Raw genomic sequence first — 13,610 nt, forward strand, 5'->3', positions numbered from 1 at the left:
GGAGCCAAGATCCATGCAGGCGGCACCAACCCATTATGGCTTGGGGTTGCCGTTTATTCCCTGGCCAATCGTCAAGAGAGTTGGCACCAGGAACGTTATTGTGATGGTGACCGTAAAATTAACTGTCTCATTACAAATGAAGACAGAGGTTGTGTCCTCCGCAACGCGAGGCCGGAGTGCGGTCTCAGTGAGGTCGTGCAAGGTATTCCCGTACGGTTCTTATCTCTGTTCATTTAAAATGCGGGGCTTTTATTTCGCGTTGTGTCGGGGATTTAAAAAGCCACCGCTGTTGCAAAGTATTTATTTATTTATCGAACTGTGAATACGTCGGCATTTTTTAAACTACATATCTGTTACTTTTTTACGTACGGGGCGTGCACATTTCAATGGACACGCTAACCGTAGCGCCAAGCCGTTACCACGTGAAATGTACGATAAATGATTAACTTCGCCAAGCACTTTATTTCCATCTTCCATGATGCCTCCAGAAACAGCGGTTTCTGAACTCGTGAATGTAGATCGGTGACACTTCGGTCTCCTCGGGGTTTTTATCGTTTGTACAAAAGCAGCTCAAAGTGTGGGAAGGGAAAGCGAGATTAATGTTTTCCAGAGATGTTGTCTACCTCGTTTTGTATTTGCACTTGACATCAATATATACTTGTCGTGACAAAACTGGTCTCGCTTCCATTTCTTACTTTGCCATCGCAGTGTGTGTGTCTTTGTGTGTGGGTGTATGTGTGTGTTTCTCTTTGTTTACGTGTGTTTATGTATGTATGTGTGTATGCAGGTGCATGTGCTCGCTAACAGCACTTGCCCAAACAGCTTGTTTTGGCTATACGGGGGATCTTTGTCTTTGTATGTCTGTGTGTTGATGGGTGTGTACGTGTTTGTGTGTGTGAATGCGTGTGTGTGTATGTCTAATTACATTTTTCGGTCGTAGTGTAGTGGTAGTTAATTGAAGGTGGAGGGGTTACCAGCCCCTCGCACCCGTCCAGAGCCCTCATTTAGTCACTGTGATGGTCACAGACGCCATAAGGGGAAAGGGCCAATTGGAATTGGCCCTCTCCCTCACAGCACCGACCACGACAGCGTTGCCACAGAAGTACACTTGTATACACGTGCACTTGTTGTATTTCTCAGAAATGTTTGTGGGCCAGAGGTCAAGACCACGTTGCTGACCTAATTAAATGTTGAATATAAAAAGTGGATAAAAGGTAATGGTACAGCCCCTGCGGTTGTTCACGCCACTGCCGGCAAATGGGGCCTCCACGAGCGGGAGCTCCAGAGAGCGCCAGTGAGGGTCATTGGCCTACTCCTCCACATTGGTCAGGACGGCTTTGAAGAGGAGGTCGTCAAATATAAAGTTAGATTTACCTGCCGCTTACAACATTTGACCGTAACGCGTTCGGTGGGGACACGCTTCTTGCTGGGCTCAAATCCAGGGCGGCGTGTGAAGAAAAACGGGGCCCAGAGAATGTTGACTCCAGCACTGGGGGGGTGCCGGTACACTGGGACACTGCTGTGGGTGTGGTTACTCAATCGCCCAGCCACGTGGAGGAGTAGCCACTGATGTGAAACGCAACGCCATCGTCTCACCTAATCAACCCGTTCACCCGTGATGCGGTGACCCGGCCGTTAGCGCACACTGACCACTGCCAGCTAAGTTCGATTCCCGGCCACGGCTAACGTCGGTGCTGAGTGACATCTGAACAAATCTCTGGGCTGCCTCACCTTCACACCAACTCATACTGACCAGCGTGGTGAAATATGATCAAACACCCCCCCCCCCCATTTACTGTCACAGAGTGGGGGGCTCTTACCTCCGCTGTGGATTGACAGAGGGCCGCCGTCTATGCTGAGCCCCACGCCAGTATAATCGCAGCATCCCTCTGCAACAGCTCTGCAGTGACACCTGAAGGCACACAAACAACACAAGTGGGTGGCCAGGTGCAGTGAGGGTGACGTCCTCATTCAATGAATAAAAAACGAAAAGGAACCCGCCACGGATATTCACCAAGCGGCAATGAGAGCGTCGTGGCGATGCTGCTGCTGTCAGAAACCCGCCGCACGATGCAGTGTGGACACGAGTTGACAATTTCAACCCCACACATCCGCTACTTTTCTTGTCAACACCCTCAGCATTAAATTAACATTGCAGAGTTTTATACTTCAACATTCAATGATTTTTCTACACTTAAGGGGTCATTAATTAGCGTTCAATTGAAAAACGCAAAAATGTAAAACATCATTACTTAATCGCTACAGCTATTGAGAGAGCTATTGTTGAATTCTGCTAAATCCAAGAAAAGTAACTTAATGGCAAATTCTGCATTTTTATAGAAATTATTTGAAAATGATTTCGCACAGTTAATGATGCAACTACTGGCACAGGGCAACCGCAGCTCGAGTGTGAACGCCTTCACTATGAGAGGGGTCACCCTGCAGGGTTGAGTAGAGATCTCTATCCCACCCTGTATAGAGTAGTCAACGCGTGATTCTAGATTTAAAGCTTTTGTGACTGCTAGGATCCATACTCTTTGGTTCTATTGGGTAAAGTCACGTAGGTGAGAATAAAATAACAAAAATTCACGACGTTTCGGCCACAACACAAGCGGCCTTCATCAGAAATTTGTTCATGAGGCAATTCAGATCTACAAACACGGACACAATTTCAATCGAGAGGATGGTTTCAAATTAAGCAACCATAAGAAAGATGTTCTAAATCGAACTAAACATTAAACTAATTTCAATGGTACAGTATATTTTTTCAAGTAGTGGTAACCCAAACTTTCGCAGCTCTTATAAATTCCCCCTTTTCACACCATCCCCCCTCCCCCCTTCCCCCGCGCCAAAATGCAAGTCCACCGGCACGTACACCACCTCTTTTCTAAAATCCGCCAATCAAATGCTAATTTTTATGCTAATTTCTTTGTCAGAACACCTTGTTTGCTCGCACACAGGTCCGATGTCTAAGCGTGGTTGTGTTTCGCTAAATTTTCCTGTTTGATGAGTACTAGGTGCCTCGGTGAATGTATATGCTCTAACTTTAACACAGCTATTTCTGTGACCAGTTACAAGCTAATCACTCAGCTATTTCAATGCTAAATTCGATACTAATTCCTTTGTCAAGGGGTGCCTCTGCGGATGTGTATACTTTAACTTAGCTATTGCAATGAGCCATTTCAATGCTAAATTATATGCTAATTCCTTTGTCAAGGCGCTTGGTCTTTTTTTTCTCACACAGCTTAAAGGTCGTGATCTAAGCGTGGCTTCTTCCACTCCAGCGCTGTCCTCCAGACAGTCTCGTCCTTTCACCTGATGAAGGCCGCTTGTGTTGTGGCCGAAACGTCGTGATTTTTTTTGTTATTTTATTTTCACCTACGTAGCTGTCACGTTCCCGGGCTTCCTATCCTCCTCTTCCCCATGTCACGTGGAGACAGACAGAGAGAGAGAGAGAGGGCATTCACACCACAAAGTCACGTGGCCCAGGAGAGAACAAATCCCCCCCCCCCCCCTCTAAACCAACTCCCAACATGGACTGGTCCGTCCAAGTCAAACTCCCTCGCCCCTGTCGCCACTAAGTGGCGGTGACGTCTCCACGGCGTTTGTGCCAGGCTAGGTGCACTCTTAGGCCACGCGAAGTGTCGAATGCTCGCTGACAGGAGGTCACGGGACAGAACCCTGCAGGTGCCATGGGTTGACGGACTCGAAATGGCTGGCAGACGCCACCAGCTGTGCCAACTCGCCGCATTTTAGCCGCCCGCCTCTCCGCTCGTTGTTGTGAGCGTCGCTCCTTTGCCCCTCCGTCGTCGTGGTCATTGTTGCTGAAGGGCGACTGCCTCCAACTGCCCGGGAGCGTCCCTCACGAGCCTCCTCGTCCTCCTCCTCCTCCTCCACAGAGGCCGATCTTGATACTGCCGGTACCGCTCATCGGCAAGTCCACTCGGCTCCACATCCTCCAACCAGGTACCTTTGTAGACCCGCAATGATGCCGTGCCGTGTTGGCAGTCCACTGCTGGATGAAGGCTTCGGGTCGCCACGGTGGCTAGGAGATGTTAACTACCTCGCCCGGTGTGCAGGAGGTCGTGGGTTCGATCCCGACCCCGACGCCTGCTGCTGCTGCTGTATATTTGGAGTCTGCGGTGTCTCTCTCCCCGGGGTCGCGTGGATTTTTGCTCCGGGTGCTGCGGTGTTTCCATTGCACATTGAGAATCGACGTGTTTCGAATATTTGGCTGCTCTAAATGTCCACACGATAAGCCACTTTGTTGAGCTATCATCTGTGGCCAGGTCGCTTCTTATAAAAGCGCTATGTAGCTCAGTGGGACTTAGGTGGTGAAAATAAATAAAAATAGTAAAAATAACAACACCACCACTCCACGCACACAGAACATCTGTCGTGATCCTGACTGCAGTGCTCATCTCGATATGGTCGATGAAAGTGAATTACGTGACGGCCGCTACGTTCAAAGGTTTCGTCACCTTTGGGTGGCATCAGTTGCTGCTCTGGCCCATCGGGAAATACAATAATGCCTTGATGGAGGCTCCATTGAAGATGCGTGCGACCCTCTCAACTGGCCGTCTGACCCGAATGTTCGGTCCAACCCGAGCTGAATATCGAGTGGAACTGTGTGACCCTGGGGCTATTAGCTACAAAGCAACACTTTATTTTTTACTGCCCACGGTCAATCCACTGCTGGATGAAGGCCTCCCCACCATTGTGGTTCTTTGACCATATCCCACCACGGGTGCTCGATGCTGGTCGGTGAAGGTAGCGGGCAACCAGCCCTGACATCGCTCGCCAGTCGTGTCGTTGTTAGCCCTGGACAGGAATTGAACTCGGGTGGAGCCGGTTCGTAGCGTGGCGCGCTACCCATCTGTGCCACTTCTCGTCACCCTCTTTGGCTGTTTACTCAGCGACCCCAAAAGCCGTCAATGATGACCGATTCCATTCATAAAGTGCGCTCTTGCCGCCGTGTGCGTTGAGTAGTACTCAGTATTAAACACGCGTTGACTACTCTATACATCAGGGGTGTCCAAACTTTTTTTCCCGAGGGCCACATACAGAAAAATATACGAAGGATTGGGCCACTCACTAGACGTGAGGTATACTGCCTCACTTCTCATGCACTAATATTGTCAAAATCAATCAAATGCAGGTAAATTACGTTTGATTATTGAACATGTTTGAAGAAAAAAAGCCTCCATCATAGCTCTTCATTAGTAGATTTTAATTTTATTTTTTACAAAAAGGTTGGCAGGTCATTCTCTCAGTGACAGCCTCAGATTGGTTCTTAGGGTGCTGATCCCCCTTCATTGTCCATATGAAGGAAGAGACAAGAAGACAAATAGGGGATGTGGATATTTCAAGCTTATTACACAAATAAATTATTGGGATGGTTAACACATCAACTAACGTTTGTTAAAAAAATTGTCATCAACTTTAATTAACTGAATTTATTAAGTAATTGGGCTTATTAACAAATGAAAACTGTGTATATTTTTAACTCACCTGTAATGGGAAGAATGTTACGCTCAGTGGGAGCAGTGATGCTGCGCTTTGGTGTGAAGGATAGCTGGCAGGTCAGGAGTAAGTTTGGTGGTTGAGATGCGAAGGACGTCACGGAGATGGCTGTTGGTCGTTCTGGTTCTCAGCCTGCTTTTGTTCAGCGTTAACAGAGAGAATGTCTGCTCACATATGTATGTTGAGCCGAACAGACTCATCATTCGTTTTGCATGGCGTCTCATCAGAGGAAACTTGGCCTTTTCCAAACTCCGGTAGAAGTCAGGTAGGGAGAGAAGCTGATGCTGATTCTTCAGAGAATCATCACACTGAATTTCGATCAGTTCTAATTGCAGACTCTCCTCCACTTCTTTCGCATCCATTGAAAACGGAGCCGCAAACAGTGTGATTTCCTTCTCAATGACAGAAAAATCTTGGAAGCGCTGACTGAATTCTGTCATGAGAGATGTGATCACAGACACATATTCTCCCATTTTTGCAGAGAGCTTGGCATTGGGAAATGCGCATTGATTTCGGTCAGCGTGGGGAAGTGCGCTACATTGAAGTTGCGCAGTTGTGACTCGAAGAGACGGAGCTTCGCACGGAATGCTTTCATGTGCACATACAGCTGTGGTACCAGCTGCTCTTTGCCTTGTAGTCTCTTGTTCGGGGTGTTGAGATGATCAGTGAGATCAACTAAAAAAGCCAGGCCTGCCAACCATAAAGGGTCACTGATCTCATGGAGAGGTCTGCCCTTTTCTTTCAACAACTTGTCGATATTTGATCTCAGGGAATAAAACCGCTGCAGCACGGAGCCGCGACTGAGCCAGCGCACTTGAGAATGGTAGAGTAGGTCCCCGTATTCAGCATCGACATCAGAGAGGAACGCTTGCAATTCTCTGTGGTAAAGCCCTCGGGCCATAATTTTTTGACATTTTTCACGATTGTGTTCATCACATCGCCAAGCTGGATTATCTTGGCACAGAGGGCTTCTTGGTAGATGATACAGTGCATTTTAACAGCCTCACCTCCGCTCTCCTGCACCTTGGCACCCACCATAGAAGCCATTCCTTTGCGCTCGCCTGTCATTGCTGGAGCCCCATCCGTTGTAATTCCACACAGCTTGTCCCATTTAAGTCCAGCCTGGTTAATTTAATCTGACACAGCTTCAAAACATGTCCTTCCCAGTTGTTGTCCCCTTTAGACTCCGAAGAGCAAGCAGTTCTTCCGTAATGCAAAAATTCTCATCAACTCCCCGCAAAAAAATTAACAGCCGTGCAGTGTCCGTGGCATCTGTGCTCTCATCACATGCAATCGAGTAAAAATCGAAAGCACAAGCTGTATCTGACACTTGCTGTTTTAAGTTAGCCGACAAGTCTTCAATTCGCCGCACAACCTTATTTCTGGACATACTAACGTCGTTGAAATCCTGCATTTTCTCCAGGCACATTCCCACGACTTTAGTGAGGCACTGTTTGATGAAGTCACCGTCTGAGAAAGGTTTCCCGTGTAGGGCAATGAGTTGAGCTACTTCATTGCTGGCTATTGTTGCATTTTCTTGAGCTTTGTTAGCACGGAAAAAAAAAACCCTGCTGCTGCGTTAGCAGGCTAGCTTGCCATTTGCTTTACCTTCTCTCTCCGCTCGGCGCCAGTGTAGGACGTGAAGGTCTGATGTTTCGTTTCATAATGCCGTCGTACATTGTACTCTTTCATCACGGCAACACTCTCATTATAAATCAAACAAACACACTTCCCCTTGGTTTCTATGAAAAAAAATTCATTTTTCCACCGAGTCTGAAATTTTCTGCACTCGCTTGCAATCTTGCGTCTCTTCAGTTCCGGCATTTCTGGTGACCCTGAGCAAATGTTTTCTTCGATTGCTTGCTTTGTGGAGACGCTGCCTTGCTCAAGACAATACCGCCATCTAGTGTTTCAATTAAGAAATGCAATACAGTGGGCCATAGTCCATTATATTTTAAACTTTGATACGGGCCAATTAAAAATGGATGGCGCAGTTGGCCCGCGGGCCGTAGTTTGGACACCCCTGCTATACAGGGCGGGATAGAGATCTCTACTCAACCCTGCAGGGTGACCCCTCTCATAGTGAAGGCGTTCACACTCGAGCCGCGGTTGCCCTGTGCCAGTAGTTGCATCATTAACTGTGCGAAATAATTTTCAAACCATTTCTATAAAAATGCAGAATTTGCCATTAAGTTACTTTTCTTGGATTTAGCAGAATTCCAAAATAGCTCTCTCAATAGCTGTAGCGATTACATATTTGCGTTGTTAAAATGAATGACTCATAAAACGATAATTAAATGACCCCTTAGTGTAGGACGATCATTGAATGTTGAACTATAAAACTCTGCAATATTAATTTAATGCTGAGGGTGTTGACAAGAAAAGTAACGGATGTGTGGGGTTGAAATTGTCAACTCGTGTCCGCACTGCATCGTGCGGCGGGTTTCTGACAGCAGCAGCATCGCCACGACGCTCTCATTGCCGCTTGGTGAATATCCGTGGCGGGTTCCTTTTCGTTTTTTATTCATTGAATGAGGACGTCACCCTCCCTGCACCTGGCCACCCACTTGTGTTGTTTGTGTGCCTTCAGGTGTCACAGCAGAGCTGTTGCAGAGGGATGCTGATGCTATACTGGCGTGGGGCTCAGCATAGACGTCGGCCCTCTGTCAATCCACAGCGGAGGTAGGAGCCCCCCACTCTGTGTCACTAAATGGGGGGGGGGGGAGGGGGTGTTCGATCATACTTCACCACGCTGGTCAGTATGAGTTGGTGTGAAGGTGAGGCAGCCCAGAGATTTGTTCAGATGTCACTCAGCACCGACGTTAGCCGTGGCCGGGAATCGAACTTAGCTGGCAGTGGTCAGTGTGCGCTAACGGCCGGGCCACCGCTTCACGGGTGAACGGGTTGATTAGGTGAGACGATGGCGTTGCGTTTCATATCAGTGGCTACTCCTCCACGTGGCTGGGCGATTGAGTAACCACACCCACAGCAGTGTCCCAGTGTACCGGCACCCTCCCCAGTGCTGGAGTCAACATTCTCTGGGCCCCGTTTTTCTTCACACGCTGCCTTGCATTTGAGCCCAGCAAGAAGCGTGTCCCCACCGAACACGTTACGGTCAAATGTTGTAAGCGGCAGGTAAATCTAACTCTATATTTGACGACCTTCTCTTCCAAGCCGTTCTGGCCAGTGTGGAGGAGTAGGCCAATGACCCTCGAAGGGGCTCTCTGGAGCTCCCGCTCGTGGAGGCCCCATTTGCCGGCAGTGGCGTGAACAACCGCAGGGGCTGTACCATTACCTTTTATCCACTTTTTATATTCAACATTTAATTAATTAGGCCAGCAACGTGGTCTTGACCTCTTCCCCACAAACATTTCTGTGGCAACGCTGTCGTGGTCGGTGCTGTGAGGGAGAGGGCCAATTCCAATTGGCCCTTTCCCCTTATGGCGTCTGTGACCATCACAGCGGCTAAATGAGGGCTCTGGACGGGTGCGAGGGGCTGGTAACCCCTCCACCTTCAATTAACTACCACTAAACTACGACCGAACAATGTAATTAGATATACACACACACGCATTCACACACACAAACACGTACACACCCATCAACACACAGACATACAAAGACAAAGATCCCCCGTATAGCCAAAACAAGCTGTTTGGGCAAGTGCTGTTAGCGAGCACATGCACCTGCATACACACATACATACATAAACACACGTAAACAAAGAGAAACACACACATACACCCACACACAAAGACACATACACACACACTGCGATGGCAAAGTAAGAAATGGAAGCGAGACCAGTTTTGTCACGACAAGTATATATTGATGTCAAGTGCAAATACAAAACGAGGTAGACAAAATCTCTGGAAAACATTAATCTGGCTTTCCCTTCCCACACTTTGAGCTGCTTTTGTACAAACGATAAAAACCCCGAGGAGACCGAAGTGTCACCGATCTACATTCACGAGTTCAGAAACCGCTGTTTCTGGAGGCATCATGGAAGATGGAAATAAAGTGCTTGGCTAAGTTCATCATTTAGCCGTACATTTCACGTGGTAACGGCTTGGCGCTACGGTTAGCGTGTCCATTGAAATGTGCACGCCCCGTACGTAAAAAAGTAACAAATATGTAGTTTACAAAATGCCGACGTATTCACAGTTCCATAAATAAGTAAATACTTTGCAACAGCGGTGACTTTTTAAATCCCCGACACAACGCAAAATAAATGCCCCGCATTTTAAATGAACAGAGACAAGAACCTATATAAATACACCGTTTAAAAATAAATAAATTTATGCAAACCGACACACCTGATGACGACCGTTTGTGTTATGATCGAAACGTCGTGAGAATTTTTATTGTTTTATATATATTTTATTGTTTCCCTTCAACGTGACTTTACCGAAAGAACTAAGAATATGAATTACTGCAGTCACGAAAGCTTTAAATCTAAATTTAGAGACAAGAACCGTACGGGAATACCTTGCACGACCTCACTGAGAGCGCACTCCGGCCTCGCGTTGCGGAGGACACAACCTCTGTCTTCATTTGTAATGAGACAGTTAATTTTACGGTCACCATCACAATAACGTTCCTGGTGCCAACTCTCTTGACGATTGGCCAGGGAATAAACGGCAACCCCAAGCCATAATGGGTTGGTGCCGCCTGCATGGATGTTGGCTCCTGTTTCCCAGAATGGCTGGCGTGATTTTAAGCGCTTTCGTGCTGGGTTTTTCAAGTCTACGTGGATTAAAACTTGATTTGAAGCTTTCATGACTGCAGGAATTACTCTTTGGTTCTTTCGGTAAAGTCACGTAGAAAGAAAATAAACTAAATAATAGTGTACAACGTTTCGATTGCAACACAAGCAGGGGCTGGTGGTGGAGCCGGCGACGAGTACATTTTGGGGAGCGGGCGACGCCATGGTGAGCCGCTGCCTGGTGCCTTCGTAAAATGTCTCTCAAAATTATTTTGAATTTGAGAGGAAGCAAGAGGTTAGACACGCGATCATGGATTTTAAGCACCGACTTCTATTGGTGGGGCGAGTGCCAGTTGTTACATCGGTGGTGGCTGCTGTGCGACCAGAGTGGCGGTGGCTGTGGTGGGACTGGTGGCGGTGGCTGTGGTGGGACTGGTGGCGGTGGCTGCTGCTGGACTGGCTGCTGTTGGACTGGCTGCTGATGGACTGGCTGCTGTGGGACACGCGGTGGCAGCAGCTGCTGTGTCGCTGACAGCGGCTTCTTCGAGAGCGGCGGTGGTGGTGGTGGCTGCTGCAGGACCGGCGGTGGTTGCTGGTGGAATGGCAGCGGCTGCTGTGAGATCGGGGTGGTGGTGGTGGCTGCTCTGGCACTAGCGGCAGCGGCTGTTGCTTGTCTGGCGTTGCCGGTAGCTGCTGCTGCTGCTGTTCCTGCCGTGGCCCTTGCAGTTGCTCCGGCAGTTGTTCCCGTTGGGGCGGTTCGACGTCTTGGGTTTCTGCAGGTAAAGAAGATGATGGCGCTAAAGTCCAAACCGCTCGACATTGGGTGAATGAAACAAAACCGGTCTGAAGTATAAACAAGAAGATCGCTGTACTTCACCATTCCCTTAATATAAAACGATGCGCTGTCAGGGTGTACATTCTCCCTGGGCATTTCCACGCACACGGGGCGACGTTTCAAATCCATCCTTTACCTTGCGCGCCGGTGAGGAGAGCTGCCGTACACAGACAGGGTCCGGGGTCTCCCTTCGCCGAGTGGGGCCGCTTGAGGCACAAGCGGGACGTCGCCTTGACGTGCTCCAGCGGGCAGTAGCTCTCCGCTGGCGGCGCGTTCAATTCTGGGGACCTGCATGCACGCACCAACGCGTCGCAAACCGTTAACACCTGCCTTCAAAGGAGACACTGCTGCTCGCACAAGACAATATCTTTCCAGTGAGCTGGTCTGGGGGACGGTTGTAAGTGCAGGTTAAAGTGAAGGGGAGAGAAGGCGACTTACCGAATATAGAAGAGCATGTAGGCCTGCTCGTTCATAACAGCCTTGGTGTCGACGTGCCGCACGATGGAGTCGTTCATACAGCACCATTGTCCATCGCTGATCTGCGCACAGTCACAGCACGGCTACACTTGGTGACAATGTTTACACAACTGCACCCAACCTCCTCCGTTCATTAATAACAAGACACGATACAATCTAGACAACAAGTTCGTAAAGAGCATCACCCCATCGTCAGAGCTGCAGAAGGTGCTACGTTTGCTATGATGGTGCTGAAGTTACAGAACGGTCTGCCTGACCATGTCACTGCATCGATGACCTTGGACCAATTTCATCAGAATCAGAATCATTATTTGTGCTGAAAGAATTCGATGATCTACGAAGCTTTTTTCAACAGATGTCCAGTAGGGGCGGGTCAGAAAGTTACAACAACAACAAACAATACAACACCGATTGGAGTGCAAAGTGTAGGAATGCTAAGGAAGTCACTAAATACAAATAAATAAAGTATATATACTGTAAGTAGAAGTTGCATAAGTACATCAAGACGCAAGAACAGACGCAAGACTTCTACTTATTCTTCCCTATTGGACATTGGTAACATTATGGGCGCATTGCAGATGTGCGTTGTTATTGTTTGATGGTAACAAATGTAATTACCTTATTGTAGCAATAATAATGACCCCTGTTGGAGTCGGCTCCCTTGTGCACCAGCACCGAGTACAGGGAGTAGATTGCGGGCTCGCCCTGAGACGTTGAGGTGAAGGGTTGCATGTCCAGGTGCTCCGGGTAGGTGATGTTCTACAGGCAGCGCACAGAGACAAACGTTAGAAGAGGAAACGGCAGGGGTGGTGGGGTGGGCAGCAGAGATGGGCACCATCTAAGTTACACGTCAACGTGATGACGTGATGTCTCGCTCATTTGAGCGTTGAAGACGGTGCTCATCTCCTGTTGATAACCCTGAGCAAGTGGTGGAAATTCTACAGTCATATGACGGGGGGCGAGTCTTTCCGTAGCACTTATTCCAACACGGAGAGGCATTTTCTCCAGCGTTGAACTGACAAGGGCTGTAATAAAATAACTTAATTAGAGGGATGTGGAGGGGCAGAATCGTTACCCGGTTGATCTTGACGCCGTAGAGGTTGTACCGCTTGATGGAGACGGTGAGGACGTTGGGCAGGTGGTGGAGAGCCATCGTCTTTGTCGCTTTCCCCTTGCAACAGCACCTGCACGACAACAACGCCAGCCATCGCACGTGTTCCCCAACTTTTAAACAATAAGTCTACTCACGTTTTGTTGTTCGTTATTTTTTATTCATTTCTTAACGTAAAAATTGTTACTTATTTACGTTATATATTGGACGTTATTTTTTATGTATTATTTATATTATATTTTTATTACTATCTTTTATTAGAATTTGATTCAATCATGAGACTTTTGAAGCTACAAATGATTCCAGGGTGTCACCACACGATGCCCACTCACATTCTGCAGGTGTATTCGTCCAGCGTCTCCTTGTTAAAAAACTCCTCAAACGCCTCCACAATATCTGATGAGTTCTGTTGGCCGACAGAGTGAAAGGCAAATGAGGACTCTAAGAAGCATTCCATGAACATCTGCAGAATTATATTGTGATGGCAATTCGGAAAACCCGCATTTCGTATGAAATCGTACAACCGCAAAAAAAGAGATCACGCACGCTACTGGCAGTGTGTTTGGATGTTAAGTGGCTGATTTATGTATGTGTGTGTTATGTATGTTGATCACAGCAGGGGGCACAGGTGGTGCATCGGCCAGTCATCTCAGTCAACCCATGGTCTGTCCCGTGACCTGCCAGCGGGCGTTCGACACTACACGTGGCCTTAAAAGTCACTCAGGCTGGCACAAGCACCGTGGTGACATCACCGCCACTTAGTGGCGAATGGCGGTTGTTGTTCATGTATGTGATGTATGTACATTTAACTTATTCCGCACCGTACGTAGATGTATAACTGTTAAGCGATGGCTTTCTCATTGCTTACATTAATATGGAGTGCAATGTCCAGGCACGTGTCATAGGTGTCGGAGTGGTTGCAGCACTGCATGCACTCCACTGCAAAACACAAGCACACA

General features: G+C 48.0%; 1 protein-coding gene and 1 long non-coding RNA gene across 2 annotated transcripts; one reads left to right on the plus strand and one right to left on the minus strand.

Moving 5' to 3' along the window:
• Positions 1-3,887: 3,887 nt before the first annotated feature.
• On the plus strand, positions 3,888-13,499 carry LOC142922797 (uncharacterized). The gene is made up of 3 exons (XR_012940348.1): positions 3,888-3,966; positions 8,114-8,205; positions 13,268-13,499. It is a non-coding gene; the product is annotated as an uncharacterized LOC142922797 (long non-coding RNA).
• Positions 9,331-12,729, minus strand: LOC142922795 (uncharacterized). Its single transcript, XM_076063735.1, has 5 exons — positions 12,616-12,729; positions 12,159-12,299; positions 11,502-11,602; positions 11,200-11,351; positions 9,331-11,001 (listed from the first exon to the last, which is right to left on the minus strand). The coding sequence occupies exons 1-5, from the start codon at positions 12,691-12,693 to the stop codon at positions 10,496-10,498; spliced, it is 978 nt and encodes a 325-aa protein (XP_075919850.1). The 5' UTR covers positions 12,694-12,729; the 3' UTR covers positions 9,331-10,495.
• Positions 13,500-13,610: the final 111 nt, after the last annotated feature.

This window comes from Petromyzon marinus, unplaced genomic scaffold, assembly GCF_048934315.1.
Source record: "Petromyzon marinus isolate PM22_M1 ecotype Great Lakes invasive population unplaced genomic scaffold, UKy_Petmar_22M1.pri1.0 PM_Scaffold_174, whole genome shotgun sequence".
NCBI classification, from domain to species: domain Eukaryota; kingdom Metazoa; phylum Chordata; class Hyperoartia; order Petromyzontiformes; family Petromyzontidae; genus Petromyzon; species Petromyzon marinus.

Excerpts from the sequence above, each read along its gene's own strand:
- LOC142922795 (XM_076063735.1), bottom strand. The coding sequence starts at position 12,693 with ATGGCTCTCCACCACCTGCCCAACGTCCTCACCGTCTCCATCAAGCGG. Across the intron at positions 11,603-12,158 it reads ATTATTATTGCTACAATAAG|ATCAGCGATGGACAATGGTG; the intron begins GTAATTACATTT and ends GACTGTGCGCAG. Across the intron at positions 11,352-11,501 it reads TACATGCTCTTCTATATTCG|GTCCCCAGAATTGAACGCGC; the intron begins GTAAGTCGCCTT and ends GCGTGCATGCAG.